This window comes from Scleropages formosus, chromosome 15 (genome assembly GCF_900964775.1).
Source record: "Scleropages formosus chromosome 15, fSclFor1.1, whole genome shotgun sequence".
Taxonomy (NCBI): Eukaryota; Metazoa; Chordata; class Actinopteri; order Osteoglossiformes; family Osteoglossidae; genus Scleropages; species Scleropages formosus.
Genome location: NC_041820.1, coordinates 20,097,903 through 20,121,399, shown reverse-complemented (window position 1 = coordinate 20,121,399; position 23,497 = coordinate 20,097,903). Strand labels below are relative to the sequence as shown.

The following is a 23,497-nucleotide window of genomic DNA, read 5'->3' as shown; positions in this document are numbered from 1 at the left end:
AAAGTGCCAGTAAAAAGAAGCCATCCTCAATTTTTTCTTGTAACTGCTTATTTTAAGTCTGACAATAATACAACTGGCCCAGTATTACAAATCATCCATCCATCCTTCCATCCATCCATCCATCCTCAAGCTGCTTATCCTGGTGACAGTCATGGTGACAACAGGCATGACAAGCCATGATACCCTTTCCGCTATAACAGTGCCCAGCTCCTCCAGGAGATACCCAAACATACGTCAGCTGGCCTGGAGATACAGTCCCTGCAGCACATCTTGTATCTGCACTAGGGGACCTCAAAAGGTATTAAAACTAGATGACCAAACTACCTTAACCGGATCCTTTCTGGGAGAGTAGTGACTCAAATCAAAGGGTCCCCTTGACTGCTGAGCTCCATTGTGCCTTGCCGACTGAGTTGTACCATTTATACCCGAGACCTTGTTCTTTCAGTCACTACCCAAAAAACATGATCAAAGGTAAAGGAAACGGACTGAAATGTAAAACTGCAAGCTTTGTCCAAAGACTCAGCTCCCATTTCAACACCACGGTTCTGTACAGTGCAACTTGGTAACTGCTGCATTTAGGCTTTGGTCAATCTCATAAGTCCCCCTGCAACCATGTGTGAAAAGGATCCTAAGGTACATAAACTCTGCTAGCTGGGGCAGCGTAACAACCTCACCGTCACTAGCGAGAACCACCACCACGGGTTTGGAGGTGTTGACATTCATCCTGACTGCGCTGCATCCAGCTGAGAAGCACTCTAGCACAGACACATCATCTGCTAACAGCTGCAATGAAACTCTGCTATGTTCAGTCTGAATACCTGCATAACATTTCAATGCCCTTGAAGAAAAACACTCAAAAATAATAGATGCTTGCAACATCTTCCACATTTCCACAACCTCACTTCCACATTTTTTACACACCATGGCTGGTGTCTGCTAGTGTTGCTGAGGAATAACAAGACTTCAAACTCCACACGTGTTTAAGGGATGAAAACTCTCGAAGACAGCTATAATGAAAACTTATACAGAGCCTAACCAGTAAATAAACTAAGAAAAGTCTATTAGTGAGGTTTTACTGATTGTGACTTAGTGGTAAATGTGACTTCATATTTACAAACTTCCAGTCCCAATTGTGTTCATAAGCTGAAGAACCGGTGTAATGAAAACCTTGACTTGTGTCAATATTGCAGTCATCGTAACAAGCTGCCGTTTTCCATATACCACCACAACTTAAGTCATAAATCTTCTCTGAAAGAGCTGTGAGCTCAATAATCGTAACAAAAAAGATACAAAAGCAGTGAAAGTGCTGGATGTGTGCTATATGAAACAGAGTGCTGCCCACATTAATGTAAGGTCTGAGAATGCCTAAAATAAAATATGTGAATGGTACCAACCCTCCTTCGCTCTCGCCATCATAAAGACTGACCCCACTGGCAGTGAAGTAGATGGAACTGGAGCTGAGGGAATCAGTGCGCTCTCTGGGCAGAAGGTGCCGCCGCCTGCGTGCAGCCTTCTGGCTCTCCTCCAGGCCCTCTCTCCATAGAAACAACAGAGGAGAACCACATATAAACGTGCTTACATCCAACTACATGAAGCTGGAGGAAAAACAGCATATGAACATAGAGTGCTTTTCAAGTAGTGAAACTCACACACAAACTCAGACAAGTCACCTGACTCATGTCAAGTGCCACTTGGTGTCATTTACTTACTTGACATCATGTACAATCTGCACGGCGATGCTCTGGAGACCGACCCTCAGCTCAGCCACCTCCCCCCGCAGGTCAGCTACGCACTGGAGCACCTCGTCCAGCCGCCGCTGTAGCTCCCCTCCCTGTTCTGGCTGCAGGACCCGTCCAGCTGCCAGTCTGGGCACCGTGGTGCCCGAGACACTGTCACAAACTGAAACATGTGCAAATTATATATAGGGCAATAAATATGGGCGGCATGGTGGCACAGAGGACAGTGCTGCTGTCTCACAGCACCTGGGTGGTGTCAGAGGATGTGGGTTTGATCCCTGCTCAGTCTGTGTGGAGTTTGCATGTTCTCCCTGTGTCTGCGTGGGTTTCCTCTGGGTGCTCTGGTTTCCTCCCACAGTCTAAAGACATGCTGTTCAGGTTCACCCACAGTGTGTGTGAGTGACAGAGAGAGTGTGTTCCACTGATGTATGGATGAGTGACCCTTTGTAAGTAGTGTATCTAGCAGTGTAAGTCACCTTGGTGAATAAGGTGTGTGGGCTGATAACACTACAGAGTTCACTGGAAGTCGCTTTGGACAAAAAAGTCTACTAAATAAATGTAACATAAATAAATGTAACATAAACCATGTTCAGCTGTTTATATCCCTTAACTGGTAAATGCAAGACACTTGATGAGGAAATGTGTTTTACTGTTATCGTCTACACCTGAAGTTCCCTCTTTAAATACGTTAATGTACAGAAATGTTTAATGTTCTGCTAAAAAAAAATTGCATCTCATTTTCATGATAATTCAGATGAATTCTGTAACATCTTGACACCATTCTGCACCTTCTGACACAGTGCTACATGATCACACCTGTGAAACAGCATAACCCTTTCCCTTTGTTTTACAGTGTATATTTACATTCTTTCATTTAGCTGATGCTTTTCTCCAAAGCAACTGACAGTGTTAGTCTACTTACAATTATTTAACCATTTATACAGATGGTTAATTTTACTGGAGCAATTTAGGGTAAGTACGTTGATCAAGGGTCTACACCCCAGTCAGACCCGTTCGCTCATCTACTGCTGCTTGCTTGGTGGTCCTGCACACGAAAAGTAAAGCACAAAGGTTCTTGGTTCTGACTCCACTGTGGTGGAATGACCTTCCCCTCTCACTCAGAACTATAGAAACTCTGCCTACATTCAAGAAGGGTCTGAAAACTCACCTTTTCCGGATCCATTTCACCCAAGATCTCTCCAGCTCATGTGTGGTGTTAATGTTCATGCACCAAAACTTGTAATGATCATCATCCACAGATAAGCCTTTATACAGCCGCTACTCCTGCATTGTACGTTAATGTTTGTTTCAATGTTTGTGTACCTTATTATAAAAAAAATTGTAGGAGGTTATCAGGATTCATCTATCCTGCGCTTTATACATCTATTTGATCGATGATCATTGGTGCATCAAGTGGATAGTAACAAACTAGGTTTACTTAAGAATCACATGTCTGCAGCCATGTCTCTTTCTCTTAATGTAATGTACAAATTGTATTTTTGCTGAGATGTACGTCGCTTTGTTTGGAGAAAAGCATCTGCTAAATGAATAAATGTAAATGTACTGCAGCTGGAGTTCGAACCTGTGACTTTGGTCAAAGCAACAGCTCAAACTGTTGTTAGTACCAGCTGTCCCCACATGGATATATACTGTGTATGTTGCAATATCTCCTACTGTTTCTGTCCCTATGACCCAGAGTGTTGTTCTGCTGTCGATTAATTTGCTGTCTCCAAGGAAACAAAGGTAAGCATTTCCTCACAGACATGGGAACATGGCTGCATGATTTATGCCCTCACTCACCGTGCAGCTCCAGCTGCGCAGGGCCCGAGCCAGGAGCGCTCGCGGGCTCGTTCTCGCGCATCATCATGCCGACTCTCCTGCTCCTCCTCCTCCTCTCCCTGTATATGAAATACACGAGCAGGACCGAACCGGCCGTGGCCCCGACACCCAAGCCGATCCACGCGTGTCTTCCCATCGTATTCATGGAGAAATTACGCAGTTCACGGTGTCGCCTATTTCAGTGACACAAAGGAATGGAAGGCTGCTTCGCGGAAAAAAGTGGCTCGAGTCGAACGCTTCTGTTCTGTTTTTAAATCACACGTGATGACAGAAACTGAAACTTATTTAGGTAAGGTTAACGAGGCGTCATTTATCCAAGGTTATCATTCATGTAGGTCCACGTTTACATTAAATTAATTTCGTTACTGTCTATGTAACTACCACGGAAAGTTTTACTGTAAACACTAACGACGTAGAAGTAGCGGCTCCTTTAAATTATATATTCATTGCCGCAATACTATATTAACGACAGCACGCGGTACTTCACTGCTTTCGTTTTCTTCGTTTACAGGGGATCACCGTCGTCAACACAACCGCTGACGGGTTGTGTCACAACGAAACGGGTCCGATTGGAAACATTCCTCCGCTCATTCGCTATAGCATTCCTAATGTATTCCAGTACAGTACTACATGGTCCGCTTCAGCCAGTAACCGGTGCGGACGGCGGGTCGTTTCCCCCCAGTGTTCAAGCAAATCTAATTCGTTCACCCGATATTTCATTATAACTCACTGTTAATATTTTTAAAACCTTCAACACAAGTTACTGCACCATCTATAGATCTTCAAACTAACTAAGCCCATATTCCTGAGCATTGGACACAATGGGCAGTTATGAGAAAAAGAATAGGCCCGAAAAAAAAAATAACGTTTCACCAATGATTTATCTTAACCCCACGAAGCATCACATTTGTCATCGTCAATTTCGCCAATATTTCAGTATCGTTGATGACGTTACTGTTTTCCCCTGAGAGCCGCCGCACAAAACAACATGAAATTAAAGATGGTATCACTTCCTCAGAAACGGAAATTAAAAATCCACACTGGTAGAAAATAAATTGTGCATTGCCTTTCAATTTACCTCGATCCAGTGTTTCAATGATTTCAATCCTGATAGTAAAACCAAAGTAAACTGAACTAAACATTTCATTAGTTGTCCGAATGCATAGTGGACTCCTTGCGTTGGCAACCAAATATTTACAGTAATTACACTCAAAGACTACATAACATCAATAAAACCGTAAAGAACGACAAGGTTTAGATTTTAATTTTACCTTTGAAACAATTTTAAATGTCTTGAGTCCAATGTGTACACCTTTAAAAACGGTAACAACATTTTAAAGTATTAATTGCTGTATTTAAAAATATTTGTAATACAAATTTACAAGAAGAGCGTACATTTAGGAAATTATAATAATTATTATTTAAAAAATAAGCGTATGGCTTTCAAGTACTGCAGTGAACACGGAGAAATTCTGGGTGTGAACAGCTATTGCACGGACCGCAGATAGATTTATGAAGCAGAAATTCCTCACCAGACTAATAAACTTAAGTTCTTTAAACGTCTAAGCATTTATTTATTAAATGGTAGAAATAAAGCCCCTCCGTGTTTCGTCCTAAACGAAAACAATATGCAGAAAAAGGCTTTCCAAACCACAGAATTAAAAGGGAAACCCGAACCGAATCTGAGAAAGCCACAGGATGGCAAACAGTCCAAAAGCTTATGGGGAGTCGATGTCCGACTGCATGATCTTCTCACAATTCAGACACTAAGTGATTCTTTTAGTTAAACATAGTTGAAGCAAACCATTGCCTCGTGTGTGTGTACATAACTTTGTCAGGGTCCTCAGGTTCCACTGTTAAAGCACTAATGTATTAAATTTAATACCTGAGGGAAACATTTCGTCAGCTAAGCGCCGATATACTTATTAATAAGTGACCATAGAAAAACGTCCGCGTAACCTGCCCAGGCGGCACGCGCAGCTCCCTGAGGCTCGCGACGGCCCAGTCAGCGGCACGGCCGGTGAACCGCTCCGATTGGTGCGTTGTGGTGGGCGTTTCCGCGTTGATTGGTACATCGTAGTGGGCGTATCCGCGCTTCGTGCCGAACGGTCACCGCGAGCGCCGCGGAAAGGAAAGCGGATTTTTTTTTCTCAAGCGGCTTCCACGGGCTGAAGCCAAAGACCATCCCCGAGGGACAGTTCTTTACACGCCTACAGTCGAGGATGCCTTATATTCTCATCAGCACTCAGATCCGACTGGTTCGTATGCCGACGACTTCTTTGAACTAATAATGAATACATTATTCATAGCGCACGCGGTCCCAACGAATGCGCCGATGATCATCATGATGTGCCTGCGGGCGTAGTGTGTGTGGCTTTTGTGCGCGTTCAGTGTTCGCAGCGCTACTATTAGTGAGTAAGGGACACATGTTGGCTAATAACAGACCCCATCTCATCTGATCGTAGTACTGATGGGTTATAATATAACTATTTTACCATTCTTATTGTTAAACTGTATGCCTGGCTGATGACAAAAACGCAAGCATACTATATATATATATATATATATATAATACAGTATAAATTAATTAACGACTTAATCTCTTAAGAAGTGATGGCCATTTACATTGTTGTTCGGTTAATTGAAACCAAAAAACAATAATATTAGTGAAATCTAGTGGCAAAAAATTACAAATTGACTTGTAGAACCCCGAAATGATTGATTATAGCTTAGAAATGAACATTTACGTTGTGGTTAAGAATGTAACCAGAAGGTTGCCGGTTCAGGTGTCAGAATGACTCCAGCTCGGTGACATCCAGTAGTGAAAAAATAGATCAGTTCCAAAAGTTTCTTTGAAAAAGTCTGGGAAGTAAGGAAAATGAAACTTGATCGTAAATCCTGAGTTGTTTTGCTGTTGCATGATGTAAGAAAATTAGTGACAAAGTTTACCAAAATAAGTATGAAGTACTGATCGAAAAGGCGGAAATGATAATGATTAATAATACTGCAATAATAGTAACAGTACAAAAGTCTGTTATTATTGTTGTTATTTTTATTATTATTATTGTTATGCAGTGCCCCTAGGTGTCACCATGATGAGGTCGACTGTGGGCAGAAATGGGTAACAGGACAAGAAGTTTGTCTGGTTTATGCAAACAGGTGCATCGCTGGCTCGGATCATAGTGGATCTGGGCAGGGTTCCCCAAAACCATTCTGGGAATATTATGATTGCAGTGGGTTCACATTAAAGTCAACATTTTTGGTTAGTTCCACGAAGTGTAAGACATGCATAGCGGAGGGCTGTTTTAGGAGAATGCGGAGTTAAGAGCAAACTATACACCAAAATGTGCCTAACTGCAATTTACCAGTGAAATATTGTCTCACTAATAAAAGAAAATGGTTTTCTTTTAAAAGGATCCATTTCGTATGGCCTACTTAGAAAGTGTAAAGTAGATTTCGAAGGGATATAAACAATTTATGTGAATTTGTGGTACTGATCTGTTCTTTGGCCGTATTTAAAGTAAAATGTTTTGGTGTGAACTGAAAGATCTATCTAGACGCTTGAAAGTCAAAGTCATTGCTTGTTTTTGATTTTTTTTTTTTTTTTTTTTAAATAAACCTCTGTGTAAATCTTTTGGTAAATACCATATCCACAAAAAAAAAAATTCAAATGCTACACCCAATATTACCCTTTTGGAAACTAAAGTACAACAATACAAGACTTTACAACATGTAAAGAATAAGAAAGCAAGACATAAGAAATAATATAAAATGTAATTGTACGGGGGGGTGCGGTGGCGCAGTGGGTTGGACCACAGTCCTACTGTCCGGTGGGTCTGGGGTTCAAGTCCCGCTTGGGGTGCCTTGCGACGGACTGGCGTCCCGTCCTGGGTGTGTTCCCTCCCCCTCTGGCCTTACGCCCCTGTGTTCCCGGGTAGGCTCCGGTTCCCCGTGACCCCGTATGGGACAAGCGGTTCTGAAAATGTGTGTGTGTGTGTGTAATTGTACGGCCTGATAAAAAGAAAGAAAAAGAAGGAGGTGGAAAAATACATTATTGATGTACTTATGTGTAATTTTTTATTTTGGTTTTGAGAAAAAAATGCTTCATAGGAACAGAAAATTTGATTGAAAATGCAAGGTAGGTGATGCGGAGCACCACAGGGCGAACAGCATCCGCCCTATGTAGGTCTGGTTTGTCCTGCACATCTTCATTGTTTCACAGTGGTGTGGCTGCTAAATCAATAAATATAATGTAAAAAAAAGTCAGATCTTTATTATACACATTTCTTTACTTACATATACATTTATTTAGCTGATGCTTTTATCCAAAGAAACTTACAATTATTTAACCATTTATACAGATGGGTAATTTTACTGGAGCAATTTAGGGTAAGTACTTTTTTTTAAAGGTATTATAGCCAGAAATGAGATTTGAACCTGCAACCCTTGAAGCCCAATGCAACAGCCCTAACTACTGCGCTACAAGCTGTCCCCACATGCACTAAAGGCAGCTTAGATTCACCAGTTCACCTGAAACATGTGTCTTTGGACTGTAGGAGGAAACCAGAGCACCATGAGGACACACATGAAAAAGGGGAGAGTTTTTAAGCTCTGTGTAGATTGCACTAGGAGCTGTAAATCACCTGCTACACCACCATGCCAGCCAAGAACAGCAGAACTGACAAAATGCAGCAACAGAATAAAAAGGGAAAATAATAGTAATGCAAATGATGAGGGAGGGAGTGGATCGCGAAAAGGGAGCATGTAAATGTGTTATGCATAAGCAGGTCTGCACATGTGGGCCTAAATTCTGGGTTTAATGGTATCCAGAGGAGTTGTGATATTCTGGACTTGTCTTTGAATTAGGTTTTGTCTGCGTTTGAAAGATAAGGCAGGAATTTAGCAAGTTTGGTGTAAAAAAAAAAAAAATGGGTGAACCTTGAGGAACACATTTTTTTCTTCATTTAAGTTAATGCCAATTAAGAGTTTGCTTCATGAGAATTAACTTCAGGAGTAGATTTCCAGGAACAAATTATCCTTGTTATGTGAAGCAAGTCTGTGTTCTAGTAATTTCCAAATACTGCAAAACACATGTGCTCGCCCCCTGCGTGATTTGGTTGAAAACATGTACCATTATCCAAACTGGTGAGATTTTTATATCCAAGAGGTCGCTGTTGTATGACACTAATATGGACTGAAAAGGTGCATCTTGCAAAATGATGTATTGTTAGACTGTGTTCATATGTATACTTTGTGTTCATATGTATTAATTTAGCAAAAGTTTTTCTCCGAAGCAGCGTACAGTTCGGAGTAAACAAAAGAGCATTTCACAACAGATGAAGAGTTATAGATACAGACACGTGATTCTCGAAGCACAGTCAGTTTGTCCAGTACTCGTTTTTCCCAGTGCACATTTTGAAAGTAGCTGCCTATAGAGAATTAGAACACGAAATACAGAGGTGATTGTGACCGATAATGTTTATGGAGCAGTTAGTAAATCTGGGAAAAGTGGGTCCAATAGATGTGCCTTTCTCATCTCATTCCTACCTCTAATATCTAAGAAGTAGTTATGCCCCTGGTATATGTACATTATGGTAGCACGGTGAATTGAACATATTAGTGGCAAGAGGCAACAACAAGCACATCTTCTTATCGCTGTATAAAACATATAGTGTGCTGCACTGTGAAAGATATGTACAGGTACAGTATAATCCATCATGTAAAATTTATATTTACTCACTTAGATAACACTTTTTCTCCAAAGCAACTTATAATGTTACAATTATTTACCCATTTATACAGCCAGGTAATTTCATTAGAGCAATTCAGGGTAAGTACCTTGCTCAAGGGTACTACAGCTAGAAGCAAGGCTTGAACCTGCAACCTCTGTATCCAAAGGCAGTTGCTCTGACCACTAGGCTACCAGCTGTCCTTACAACAACTATAAAAGGTCATAACTGTTACATAATAGAAAATCACAAAAAAAATTGTTTACATTCCAAGTTAAAATGTATTGTCTTGCGTACGATTATGCAGCCGTTGCAGATTTAGTGATATATTTGTGGGGTGTTTTTTTAGAGCAAGATATGGTCAGAAATAAGAAGCGACATATCTGTGAAACCGTGTATAACGGACACCGGTGTAATTATAAAAATTTTTTAAAAAAAAAGAAAAACATGAAAGGAGCACTGCACAACAGGGAAATGCAAGTATCCAGCGCTGAACTGGATTCATTTTGTAGATCGCTGGACTGTGTTGTGTAACATTACACTAATGAAAAACATGCCGTGTAAGAAATGACTGCCATGTAGTAAATACAAAGAAGTCTACATCCATTGTTCTACAGGTGACTCAATGTGTAAATTATGTTGTCATTTTCTTAAGCGGAGAAAGTGTCAGTATGTTGTCTTTGGGTTGGGATAGGGGTTGTTGCATTCATCTGGAGATAATTATGCACCATGGTTTATGGATGGCTGAGGCAAACAGGTAGAGCAGATGACTAAGAGCTGTTGCAGTCGTTTAAAACAGCATTTGCTGTGTAACCATGAAAGGAGTTCGCTCGACCTGCTTTGTTCCATGTTCTCAATCGCAGGAGACTGGTCCCACAATGGTCGGTGATGAGCATTCTGATCCAGAGATTATGAACTACCTGGGAGCGTCAAAAACAACGATTTTGGGCAACAACTTGTGAGTATCCTTCCGTCCACACGAATGAACAAGTGGATACATTCAGTAGTGATCAAAATAACAAAAATAATCTGCATTCTGAGAAAGAATGCAGCTCACCTAGAGTTTGTGCACATTTCATGAAGAAATTAAAAATAGTTTTGGGGATATGAAATCGTTCCACTTTTGCACGTGTTCTCTTTTTTGAAAAGTGTTGATGTGGTTCTGTTTGCAGAATAGGTCATCCTTTCACAGCTCGTGGATCTGTACAGTTAGGTATGGGCTTAAAATCAGCCATAATCTACTGTTTACGTGCCACTTTGGGTCATTACAAACTGTCAGCTTTTTGTATGAGTCATTTGAATTTCATTAAAACACCTTTCACTATGAAACTGAGTAACAAAGATGAGTAACAGTTGAAATTCATTGTCATTTCATTGGATTTGTACACCCTGCAATCCCATCAGCTTTTCAAAATACATGTACAAATAATGTGTGACTGAATTTTGTGAGAAGAGAGCGCAGGGGTGCAGCGGCACAGCCGGTTTGGCCAGGTCCTGCTCTCTGGTGGGTCTGGGGTTTGAGTCCCACTTGGGGTGCCTTGTGATGGACTGGTGTCCCGCCCTGGGTATGTCCCTTCCCCCTCTAGCTTCGCGTTCTATGTTACTGGGTTAGGCTCCAGCTTGCTGTGACCCCACTCAGGACTTCTGGCTTCAGTGAATTGTGTGACTGAGTCAGTGAAAAGACTGAAAATGTTCAGCATGGTCATACAAGAGTGTGAGCTGGATTTTTTTGCACTAACCCTGTAATTTATTAGCCCTGACTGATACCTTTCACTGAACATTTCCAGCATTTTCACTTAATCAGTCACATAATTCACTTGCATATACATTCCTGATAAATAATTCTAAATTTGCAGCCTAATACTTTTATAATTTATCTGCCACTCCCTTTGATGCCGTATCTTCCCCATTTTTCCAGTCCATTAAAAGAGTTGAAAAATATTTGGTAAGTAGCTATGGCAAATGGAAAAGACATGTAAAATGTACACTGTTAAAAATATTAAAAAAATAAATATTATTTTCAATAAAATATAATTTACATTTAGCTGATGCTTTTCTCCAAAGTGACTTACAGTGGTAAGGTACTTAAAATTATTTACTCATTTATGCCACTGGGTAACTTTACTGGAGTGATTCAGAGTAAGTGCATCACTCAAGGGTACTACAGCTGGGATTCAAACCTGCAACCTTTAGGTATGAGAGCAGTAGCCGTAACCACTACATTCTTAGCTGCCCAGGACTGTCTGTCTGAACCGCTTGTACCATACGGGGTTGCGGGGAGCCAGAGCCTAATCCGGCAACACAGGACGTAAGGCTGGAGGGGACACACCAAGAACAGGACACCAGTCCATTGCAAGGCACCCCAAGCAGGACTCTAACCCCCAACCCACCGGAAAGCAAGACTTGGTCCAACCCACTGTGCCACCGTGCCCCCTTACCCAGCACTGAAGAGCGACAAAATAAAATGAACAAACAATGTCAAATTTATTAACTGAAATCCAATTCTGTCCAATTCAACAAAGACGACAGTTGACTACAGTCTAGCATAACAAATTATCAATGCATTTATTAAAGCTATAATTATGCCTACTGGCCACGGAGGAAAGGAACAAAAAACTCTGAACTGAAGGTCAAGGGACGGGAAGAAAACCTCTGGGGGTCCAAGTGCCAGTGGCTGCCCACCCTCCTGGGCATTATAGATTAAATATGAATTCTAAGTCAGTTTATAGAAAATAATGGCATTGTTGCTGTACGGTAGCTTGATTTTCCAGTCCTGCAACATACGTCTTGTCCATTATGGCAGTTGGTCATCATCGTCAGTCAGCATGGGGTGTTTCTGTAACGGCAGACCGGCCCCCTCAGGTCTTATTGTAGGGAGACAATACTCAACAAGAATAAATTGTTAGTAATTTATAACTTAAATACACACACTGGCCAAAGCCGCTTGTCCCAAGCAGGGTTGCGGCAAACCGGAGCCTAACCCGGCAACACATGGTGCAAGGCTGGAGAAGGAAGGGACACACTCAGGACAGGACACCAGTCCATCACAAGGCACCTCAAGCAGGGCTCAAACCCCAGACCCACCAAAGAGCAGGACCCAGCCAAGCTCACTGTGCCACTGTGCCCCCATAACTTGAATAAGTTTAATATATTTTGACACATAGGTGGGAAAAACTGAAACACAGGCAAGTGGAACTACATTTTGTAGTGAAATGCCTGAGCAAACATGTAAGTCCTTAGTCTGGATTTGAAGACTGAGACAGATGCAGCATTTTAGACAGTAACTGGTAGACTATTCCATAGTTTAAGTGCTAAAGGGCTTGAGGGCTAAAGGCATGACCTCCTACTGAGGTCTTATTGATCACAGGTACCTATAATTGTCCTATAATTAGATCAGCCCTTCTGGAAAATGCCTTTATCCTCTTCTGATGGAGCCGGTGAGTCTCAGTGTGGTCTTACGAAGGGGCTGTTGAATGTTGGCAGACTTCACTGCCACTTTCAGTCCTGAAAGAGAGTCAATGTCCAATTTAAGCATTGCCAGAAAAGCGGCTGCTCTTGAGCATGGAAACTGTCCAGCTGCTCCAGTGAAATACAGAGCTAAAAAGATATGCCGTTAGCTCTGCAAGGGTTCGCCTGCAGGTGAATTTACATACACATCACTTGCCACGGCCTGCATAGCTACATATGACATTGCTCACGGTCGAAATTTAAAGAAATTCCTCCCCTTGGAATAGTCATATTTTTGGCTTGCGTGTTGCAGTTCTGAGTACCACGTTTCCGAACCGCCCCGGATGGTTCTGGACAAGTTGGAGAAGATCGGGTACCGTGTAGTGACCATGACCGGAGTGGGCCAGACCCTGGTGTGGTGCCTGCACAAGGAGGAGGAGTGACCTGACATTAGCAGGCCAGTATTCCCTCTGCAGAGACAAGGACCCATACAGTCGCAATGAAGTCCAAGAACCGGCCACCCGTAGGCCGTAACGTCTCTCATAATTTTGGATGGGTGATGGTATTTTGTTCAATTGTAATCATCCTTGTTCCTGACTTTACTTTCGGAATGTGAAAACACAAGGAAGTATTGCCATTTGTGAGGTGATGCATTATTTTTATAAATGTACAGGCAATGTGTTAAATGAAAGAATGTCAAAAATGTTTACAACTGTAAAACATGTCTGTCAGGTGCAGCTTGTGGTTGGAAGGGAACAATATACAATTACAGTTATATTCTTAGTATAAAGTATTTCTTTTTGGTTAGGTGGATGGTGTAAGTATATTACCGTTAAGAAAACCTGTCCAGCCTATGTGGTTTTTTTCACTTTGTCAAGAGATGGGTGCGCAAGTTAAGCAGGCAGTTAGTCTACGACAACTCGAAGCCTCATGGGCGTCTCCCAGTAGGCAGTGCGTTTGCCACTGAGGTCTAAAAGGTGTAAAGAATCTTTCTATCATGTCATAGAGGTCCATGGAAGAAAACCTAACTGTTGAGTTTGTACAGAATGAATGTGTCCTCCATGGGCTGAGAAAGCAAGGGGGCCATAGACCAAAACTTCATGCTTCCATTTATCTGCCACTTCTTTTTTACCATTTTCTCTATTGAGGATGTAAGCACTAGAGTGTCATACTGGAAACTGTCTGAAGAGAAGCTGTATATGGGAAACAAATGTTAAAAAAAAGTTACATTATGCAAGACTTGTTTCTTTCTTTTATTTCCTCGTCTTCCAAAGATGTGAACTGAAACGCTGCCATGCTTCAGGGACACTTACCTCTATCTCAGTGTAAGCTCTCTCCTGTTAGATACGGTTTGTTGAGTTGTTCAAAGATCCCATATGGTGTGTTGTACACTCTCATACTTCATTTATTGGCCAACTAGATGGCAGTCCACAAATAGTGAAATGAACCACAGCCGCATTACAGGTCTAATCTAAGCAAGTAAGGTGCTGTCAAGCAGGGGGGTCTGTGTGGGCTGTTCTGTGCTCAGCAGAGTACTATATGCTTCCTGGCAAGCTGACAAAGGTGCGATTCGGGTGCAGTAGTGCCCCCTGTGGAGGACAACAGTGGTTTAATTGGAGGCTCATTTGAAGTTGTTGAGCTGCCAGCCATGTCTAAGGAGAACTCCAAATCAGAGCTCTCCAGCCTAACCGATTTCTTTACCCCTGCACCCGTGACTTGGCTGTGAATTATCCTACAATTCAGGGAAGACTTGGGGGAAGGATATTTTCTAGTGGGTAGAACACAGGCATTGGGAGCTGTGAACAAGGCCTGGAGGGGGGAGGCAACTGCAGAGATGCGGCTGGAAGTAGGGCCTTGAGCAGCTCCTTTGTAGTTAGGGCTTCATTACAGGACAGCCCTTCCTCCCCGTACACTGGCACGCATTACATGCTGCTGGCGCAAACTGCAATCAGGATGTGTCTTTGGAAGGGGAGGTGTAATTGTATTTCCTCCGCTGCAATTTGGAATAGCTTTTGTGTGTTTTGTTCTTTCTGGAATATGAAAGTCTGACCATCAACACATAAACATAACCATGTGAGGGGAGCACAGGGTGAAAAAGAGGAGTGGAGAGTGGTATACGGGTCCGCACGACAGACACTGGGGAGAGAGGGAGGAAGCACTTGTGCAATGACACCGCGGTCCGGCGTGCGAGAACCCAGACGATGGATTACTCCAGTTTGAACCAGTAACATGTGGTTTAATTTCAATAACACACTGACAGCGGAGGACAAATGGACTCATTTAGACACAATAACAACATCAAAATTTCTTTTAGGAGACTGAAAAAGAACCACGGCCTCAATGCCTGTCATTAGAGTGACAGCTCTCACTAGTGGCAGTGCCCTGAGAGGAAATGGTTGCTCTTGAAGGGAGGAACTGAGAACCAAATTCATGAGGCTATTCTGATGGCCAGCAAAAACTAAAAGTGTCAGTGGAATTGTTCATACATGACATCGGTAACTAAAATAACACAACTGAGGGGTATGAAGCAGAACTGAACACATTACAGGCAGTCTGAAATTTAGTTCATTCAGGGGGGCTGTACCACATTGGACTGAGATAAAGTCCCGTCATGTTCCCTTGAAAACACACACAATGTCTATAACTGCTTGTCCTAAGTGGGGGTTGTGGCAAACCAGAGCCTAATCTGGCAACATGGCGCAAGGCTGAGGGGGGGAGGGGACACATCTCAGACAGGACACCAGTCCACAGCAAGGGACCCCAAGAAGGACTCGAACCTCAGACCCACCACAGAGCAGGCCTCGGCCAAGCCTGCTGCGCCACTGCACCCCCTGAAAACAAATACTACTGGTGTAAATGTTTATGTTCATTCATTTTGTTTTTCTCTAAAGTGACTTACAATGTTAAGCTTTTTACAATTTACCCATTTATACAGCTGGGTAATTTTACTTGAGTAATTTTCAGGGTAAGTACCTTGCTCAAGTAGGGGGTGCAGTGGCGCGCAGTGGGTTGGTCCTGGTCCTGCTCTTCGGTGAGTTTGGGGTTTGAGGCCCGCTTGGGGTGCCTTGCGACGGACTGGCGTCCTGTCCTGGGTGTGTCCATGCCCCCTCTGGCCTTACGCCCTGTGTGCCGGGTTAGGCTCCGGTTCCCCGTGTCCTGTATGGGGCGAGTCGGACGGACGGACCTTGCTCAAGAGTACTACAGCTAGAGGTGAGATTCAAACCTGCAACCTTTGGATCCAAAGGCATCAACTCTAACGAGGACACTATTAACAGTCAATGAGCTGCTATAAATTGTCCTTACAAATAAAATTAAAGATCAACTCCCACTAATGAAACAATGTTTGAATTCATGGGTAGTGTTGCTATCATAAAAAGAGCTAAACATGAACAAAAAATGTGATAAATAAAAAGGAGTTAAATTATAAAAATCTGAACATTAACAAACATCTTACCAATGAAAATACTCACCAAGGAGTGGTATCTGTTGAATAACCCTGAGATAGAGCTATGAGTCCCTGGCATTTTGTACCTGTCACATTTCTATCACTGAATATTTACAGACAAACAAATATATGTACTTTGCATGTCACTTATGATATGAGATGCATCTTACCTGTGAATGTCACCATTTTTCTTTCCAAGATAAAAAAAAAAAAAAAAGAGACTAAAGTTAAAAACAGAACATAAGAATTTATTTACAGATTATCAGTCTTAACCACTGTGTAGTTGATCCAAAATCAGTGCTTAAACTTTCTGCTTAACAACCTCCACCTGTACTGGACAGAGAGCTCTCGACTCCCTGCTCATGTTTCTGCGAATGGATACGTAGAGTAATAATGCAGAGGAGAAAACAACAGATTGTTTCTGGCTGCCAGTTGGGGTCTAGAGACAAGACATTTCTTACACATGATACAAACTCTGCTGACCGATGGTAGTTGAACATTAGCAACTCTGGGATTCAGTGTACCCATGAATTTACCTTTTTCCACAAAGGTATTTGGCAAAGAGATAAAAGCAACTTTCATCAACCAGCAGTCCTGACCAACACAAACCTTCCTTAATCATTCTCTTGAGGTAAATAGGAGGCACATAGTGCAGTAATTTTCAACAAAACTGTCAGTTTACATTATTGGTGTCTAACCCCATGTGGTAATGATCTCCTGTTTTACCATTAAAGTAGACAGACATGCCATCACTGACCTGTTTATTTATCCAACAGCTTTTAAATTACACCTTCAAAAAAGTAAGTTTAAAACAAATAAAAAATCTGGCTTTTAAAAACTAAAGCCAGGAAAACAGTCAAGAGTTCTTGCGGCTCAAGGGGTCAAAGTGTAAATAGACAAGGGCTAAGCCTGGGCAGCCAGCTTTTCCTCCTCATCCTCCCTTTGCATCTCCTCGATCAGTCGCTGCCTCTCAGCTGCCTGCCTCATTCGCATCAGCACCACGCTCTCGTAGTCCCGCTCGCTGCTCAAGGAACCCTGCAAGGAGCAGCAGAGAGGAGAAATAGAGCTGTCAACCATCCACCCAATGGACTTTCACCATGGACTTCAATGGTAGAGCCTAGTACCTGTCAAAGTTGTTTCATTTGACAGAAACTTTTATCCAAGGCAAATTACAATATCAAGAAAAAAAACAGAGATTGTAAAAATAGTACACAATCACATTATGCCAAAATTAGGTGAAATACAGTAATACGATGACCACAATCAACCAATTCACAAAATCACAATTGACAAAATCAAATTATTAAATCAATCAGACAGAATAATGGAATGAAATCACAAAAAAAGCATGAAAAGACAGACGGGTTTAGGAAAGGCTGTACGGAACAGACCTGAGTTTAATTAGTTCTAAGGTACTGTTTAACCACAACGTTGACTTCGGGTCAAGTGCTCCCAGTCATGAGGATGGAACACAACATAACAAGATACTATTTGAAGAGACATTGAATACTGTGTGAAAGTCAGGATCCTTGCAACAAATATGTTAAGTGGAAGCTCATTCCACAGCTTGGAGGCTAGGAGTTTGAATGATGAGTGATCCTTTTAGTGTATCTGCAGAGAGGAGTCACAGAGTATAGGCAGCCTCAGGTAGAACGCAGGTTTTATGGGAGAAATCAAGAGATGCAACACTGGAAATAATGAGATTCAGAGCCATGTAAAGAGCTGCAGGTCAGAACCAGAGTCTAGAAATGGAAGCCACTAGAGAGACAGGAATAGAGTAGTGTGGGAGCAACAGGGAACAGAACACACCAGTTGGAAAGAAGCTTTCTAGAAGAGTTTGAGAGGATAGATATCAGATGCACGAAGCCCTAAGAGAAGTCAAACCTAATGAGAACTAAAGTCTGAGCTAGTAGTCAGATGACGCTGTTGGTGAAGGATGAAGAGATTCTGCAGATGTTCTGCAGGAAAAAGCAACGGAACTGGGTCAGTAAAGAGAAAGACATCTAGGATTGCTATAGGCTCTTCTCAGTAGGTGATATGGCACTGGTGATGTGTTCATAACTACGGTCTGTACACAAGTCGGACGTTCATAACCCAGGGACCGCTTGCATTACAAAACTGTCCAGCAACAGATATGACAAATGAAGCATGGAACTACACTTGGTTTAAAAGAAAATAAAAAATTTTGTAAACTTTATCAAATAAAGGAAAAACTTGAAATCCACAAAATTTTATTCAAGCACAGTACTGTCTACTGGGTTAAAACAAAAAGCTTGAGAACTCATTTCTAAAAATGAGTGGCGGCATGGCGGCACAGCAAGTAGCACTGCTGTCTCACAGTGCCTGGGTGGTGCGAGAAGACATGGGTTCGATCTCCACTCAGTCTGTGTGGAGTTTGCGTGTTTGCGTGGGTTTCCTCCAGGTGCTCTGGTTTCCACCCACAGTCCAAAGACATGCTGTTCAGGTTCACCCATAGTGTGTGTGTGAGTGACAGAGAGAGTGTGTTCCACTGATGTATGGATGAGTGACTCTTTGTAAGTAGTGTATCTAGCAGTGTAAGTCACCTTAGTGAATAATGTTTGTAGGCTAATAACACTACACAGAGTTCAATGGAAGCTGCTGTGGAGAAAAGCATCTGCTAAATGAATAAATATAAAAATATCAATACAAAATAGGCAAAGCATTGTGACATGAGAGATATAAACATCAGCGAGGAAGGCAGATTCAAGCCAGTCCCCAGCAAAATACCTTTAATTCCAAGATCACTGAAGAAGAAATCAACTCTGTGTTTACTCCACAGCTTTCTCACATTTCAGTTGTTAACCATTTATTGTTTGTTTAAAGTGGCTACCAGCTGAAACAGCTGGATATTCAACTTTTGCATTTCAGGTTAAATATCTCACTCCTCAATATATTACTCTGTGGACTTGAAGCTTTAACCCTCAGGTCAGAAGCCTACAATACCTGTGATTTGTGAGACTGATTTCTAAGTAATGACCCCAGGTTGCCGCAGGTGAGCTGAAATAGGTACATTCAGCACATTCATCAGCCTAATCCCATGCAGATTCCATTTTAGATGTGTAGCACTGGACTCCAAGAGGGAAATAGCAGTGTTGGAGCCAGGGCCCATGCTTATTTACTGCTGCCTATTAGCGCAGTCTAGTGTGGCCTGAGGCTATGCGCTCTGGTGTCCCTATGTGTGTTGGAAGAGAGAAGGGCAGCTGTGTTCCCTCACCGCTCCGTCTCCAGGGTAGCATTACTGGACTAATAACAAGTCTCAGCTGTATGAAGTCAGAGGTTAAAACAGCCTGCTGCCTCCTGCTAATGCAGCTCATTACAGCTACGGCCATGATTAATTAATGAATCATTACTGCCTTTGCAGTATTACCCATACATGACAGCAGACAATAACTTTTCTAAAACAGGTTAACATCTGTTTTACTACAACACCCAGATAAAAACAAAAAAAAATCCATGTCATACATACATTCCTTTGCACAAGAAGCACAAATACATCCATTAAAACATGCCAAAAACCGCTCTGCAATCTTAAAAGTGCTAGGCTGCCTACAACTATTTGAGCCGAACGAGGCCCGGTGTTCCAGTGCCTCAGCACAACCACTCTGAAGTCCTCGAAATTCCCTTACTCAGAGGAGTTTGGACGAGCTAGTTCCAGCCAGCTGTCACCTATTGACCTGTGATGGCACCGTTTCCATGACAGTGACAGGCTGGCTGCAAGCAAAGTGACAGCCCAGACAAAGAAATGTTACTGAACAACAGAAGAAAGGGAGTGTATGAATGTCTAGGTGTGGGTGGGGTGTTAGACAGTACAAAGAAGGACATCCCTTCAGCTTTTGTCACCAAAGACTGCTATTATCATTCCGGTGACATGAAGTCAAAGTCTCACTTTGCATGTATATCCACAAAATATCACACAATTAGCATGAAGTAAACAACTAACCATTGCATCTCCCCACTTGCACATGTATTGCCAACATGTCCTGCCTGACCTCTACTGGTGACCTTCAGAAGTGCTTTCAAACAGCCCGAGCCAAAAAAGCAGAGAACCGGCATCCACCCTTGTGGATATATTTACAATAACACCCTAATGGTGTGCCAAAAGAGGGCTAACAACAGGTGCCTAGAACAGGCCAGCAGACAATGAATATTCTCTAGCAGGGGATTTTACCTCGATCAACCTATAAAGAGCTAGTGTGTGCTTTTACCTTCAAACCCATACACCAATACAGGTGAATAAACAGATGTTACTAAAACCAAACTGTATACTGTGTCAATATATCCGAGGAAAAAATTTTTTTAATAATTTCACCAATTAAGGTTGGCAAATTGGTTATATCAATTACATCAGCCAATCATGGAGTGACTTTGACATCCCAGTACTTTTGAAAGCTGCGCAGTTCTACATTAGGGATGTCTCACTACAGAACCTCAAGGTGAGTAACCGTACAGGTGGTCCCTGATTTACAATGGTTCGACTTACAATTTTTTCAGCTTTACGATGGCGAGCTGGCAATAGACATCGGGTAGAAAACATACTTTGAATTTTGAAATTAGATTTTTTCCTGAGCAAGCAATATGCGGTGTGATACTCTCTCGCAGTGCTGGGCAGAGGCAGCGATCCGCATCTCCCAGTCTGTCACGCAGAGGCATATGTTACATGTACTAAATGCATTTTCGACTTACGATGGGTTTCGCGGAACGTAACCCCATCGTAAAATGGGGAACATCTGTACATAGCTAGACATATGGCCTGTTTGTTGTATACTGTGCAACTAGAAGTTTTTGAGAAAAGAAATCAGGGGCAGTGGAAGCCACAGAATAGAAATACCAGAACTGACTGCTGATCTAAAGAGAAAGGCACATGGATGACGTGACACTTTACCACCTGCCTTTATAGAATGCTAACACACCTGTCTCCAGCCAGAGCCCCAGGGGCCCATCTGCCCCACCTCTTCTGACATCATTCCAGGGTGAATCACATTCATACTCATATGTCTGTTGAACATCAATCAGACTCCACAGGTAGAGAAACATCCTGACTCTGAGATCACAGTATGTGGGCTCAAGCCAAATCTCTGGAATCCCGCATCTTGGGAATACAATAATTTTTTTCCAGAAAATGGACAGGCTGCACTGTTTTGGTGATTCCTTCCACCACCAGCTAACATTTTAGCAATCTGTGTTAATGTCCCTTAATACATGACACGGTCTCCCACAACACTACAGAGGCAGAGTGAAACAGACTCCCTTTTGCCCAATAATCCACGGGGTAACTCATCGCTAAGGTCCCGATCCAGTCTGGAGTGAAGATACTGCTCGTCTGTCTGAATTTCCATTAATAAAGACTTCTTTAAGAAACACTATTCCAGCTCACCTCACCCGGCCCTTGTCTCAGTCCATTTGGCCTGGGAACCATCAGCCAACACTCCCTCATAATATAGCTCAGAGGCTGTCTGTGTGCTAACTCAATAAACACCATTGCTTAAACAAAGGCTCAGACCAGAATAAGCTGGACTGATCTAAGAAACATGACCACATCTCCAAGCCAACATTACAGGTCTCTCCATTTAAAATCGAGCCAAAATAAAAAGGAGACATCAAATTTCACTGTGCCTCAAAGAGTGGATTTCTCTGGAAGAAAGCTAAATAAAAAGAGTGGGTGAACTGATTTATAATTTATAAAGGATAAAAACACAGGCTTAATAAACCCACCACCAATCCAACAAGCTATAAAAGAACAAGGGGCAAGTAGCTCCTTATAAAGGTCCACCAAAGACAAGTAGGTTGAGAACTGTTAAGCTCTTCAACCATGTCTGGTCAGCACCATGCCACAAACTCTGCGCCCATGGCCAGTGATCAAGGGCAGCTGTCACTGTATGACCTGTTGATGCTGACAGACAGAAGCCCCTTACAAACAGGAAGCTGCAGAACGGCATGCTTTTTTCTCTTACAGGTGAATTCGATCAGGGGCTGTTTCTCCACCATTTGTGTCAACAGAACATGAAGGGAGTGATTTATGAGGGCCAAACACTTATTTAGAAATCATTAGAAGTCTGATACGTGCAAGCCCAAGCATAGGCACTGCTCAAATAAACATTTGAACAGCCAAGTATAAGGGCCAGAACCAAAATTAAGCTGAATTAAACTAGGAAAAACAACACATTTTTAAAATTATTTATTTTTAAACCAAGGAGGCATCCAGCTAAAGCGGACAGACACTGGATAAAGTGCAGGTACTTAAGTAACTTGGTCCATCTTTGTTGTATGAACAATGCTGGACCCATTTCATTAAATACTGCAGTCAAGAATCTTTTAATTTATTTAAAAAGCTACTTAAAGTTTTTAGTACAATCTTGGTAAAATAAGTCTAGAACAAAAAAGAACTACTTAAACAAGCATTGCAATCTCTCTTTTTCTTTTTATAATGCATTTCACAACTCTTCAGGCTCATCCTTTATCCCATAAAATAGCATAAAGTCATGCATCTTCCCTTAAAATAGTTTAGTCCACAACATCAAATCAAGTTTTAATCACAGAACTTAGCCTCAAAATTGCATCATGTTGGCAGCTGATGTAGTCTGATGTACTGGCACTATGACAGGACTGTGTTGACAAGAGCCTGATCCACCTGAGAAAGAAATACAGTACCATTCACCTGGCTCATACACAATGTGGCTGTTTTGCGTGGGCAGGGTAGCAACCTAAAGTACCCAAAGAATTGTACAATATGCTTCTGCTGTGATTGTGCTGTATTTTTGTCCTTTGTTCACAGCCACAATTATTTCACCATGGCTCCAATTCTCTACACCTCAAAGAATGGGCCAACATGACAACCAGGTAAAACTAGGCCTACCAAATTGCCCACAGAACAGTAATGAACATCCCAAAATTTAGAGCACAGACAGAATACTTATTACTTATGCGAACATAATTTAGAGCAGCTTCAACCGAGTCATCCAACTGGGAGCACCATGCTTGTTTGAAGATCGACCCACTGAACGTAGCCAATAAGGTAGGTTACACCTCTATTCCTCATGATGGCTCCAGTTACAAGTTTGTTCAAGAAGGAGGCTGTGCTGGGATGAAGAGTAAAGAGAACTGAGAGGAAAGCTTTAAGCCAGTTCATGATTGCTGTGGCGAGTCCAGCAACGGCAGCCTTTGGTGAAAAAAAAAATAAACACAAAATAAAAACACCTGATGACAAGAGGAAGTGCAATTTAGCTGGTGTGATGGACCACTTGCATTTGTTGCTGTGCTGGATGTGCTCAAAATTTATATGC

General features: G+C 42.1%; 3 protein-coding genes across 6 annotated transcripts in view; 1 reads left to right on the top strand and 2 right to left on the bottom strand.

The window, feature by feature from the left end:
* Positions 1-4,807, bottom strand: part of rmdn3 (regulator of microtubule dynamics 3) — a 39,540-nt gene extending 34,733 nt beyond the window's left edge. Inside the window, exons 1-3 of the mRNA XM_018727588.2 lie at positions 3,537-4,807; positions 1,710-1,899; positions 1,395-1,535 (exon numbers count right to left, since the gene is read on the bottom strand). Coding sequence (XP_018583104.2) covers positions 1,395-1,535; positions 1,710-1,899; positions 3,537-3,720 — 515 coding nt within the window. The 5' untranslated portion in view covers positions 3,721-4,807. The remainder of the gene's footprint in view (positions 1-1,394; positions 1,536-1,709; positions 1,900-3,536) is intronic.
* A 481-nt stretch (positions 4,808-5,288) lies between these two features.
* gchfr (GTP cyclohydrolase I feedback regulator) lies at positions 5,289-13,528 on the top strand. The gene is made up of 3 exons (XM_018727652.2): positions 5,289-5,833; positions 10,168-10,262; positions 13,065-13,528. Exons 1-3 carry the CDS (start codon positions 5,798-5,800, stop codon positions 13,192-13,194), a joined length of 261 nt encoding a protein of 86 aa, XP_018583168.1. The 5' UTR covers positions 5,289-5,797; the 3' UTR covers positions 13,195-13,528.
* The window catches only part of dnajc17 (DnaJ (Hsp40) homolog, subfamily C, member 17), a 49,521-nt gene continuing 37,786 nt past the window's right edge, over positions 11,763-23,497 (bottom strand). Inside the window, exons 11-14 of one of the 4 annotated variants that reach the window (XR_001964930.1) lie at positions 16,954-17,231; positions 16,367-16,386; positions 12,676-12,808; positions 11,763-12,140 (exon numbers count right to left, since the gene is read on the bottom strand). Coding sequence is in view for 1 of the 4 variants with exons in the window: in XM_018727650.1 (XP_018583166.1) it covers positions 17,100-17,231 (132 nt within the window). In the remaining 3 variants the exon portion in view is untranslated. Of the gene's footprint in view, positions 12,141-12,435; positions 12,809-15,878; positions 15,908-16,366; positions 16,387-16,940; positions 17,232-23,497 lie in introns of those variants that run through there. The other 3 variants (XR_001964928.1, XR_001964929.2, XM_018727650.1) reach the window with 3 other exon arrangements.

Bases quoted from the DNA above. Each gene is read 5' to 3' on its own strand.
- gchfr (XM_018727652.2), top strand. From the start codon at position 5,798: ATGCCTTATATTCTCATCAGCACTCAGATCCGACTG. The intron at 5,834-10,167 runs GTTCGTATGCCG...TCTCAATCGCAG, and splicing joins TCAGCACTCAGATCCGACTG to GAGACTGGTCCCACAATGGT. The intron at 10,263-13,064 runs GTGAGTATCCTT...TGCGTGTTGCAG, and splicing joins ACGATTTTGGGCAACAACTT to TTCTGAGTACCACGTTTCCG.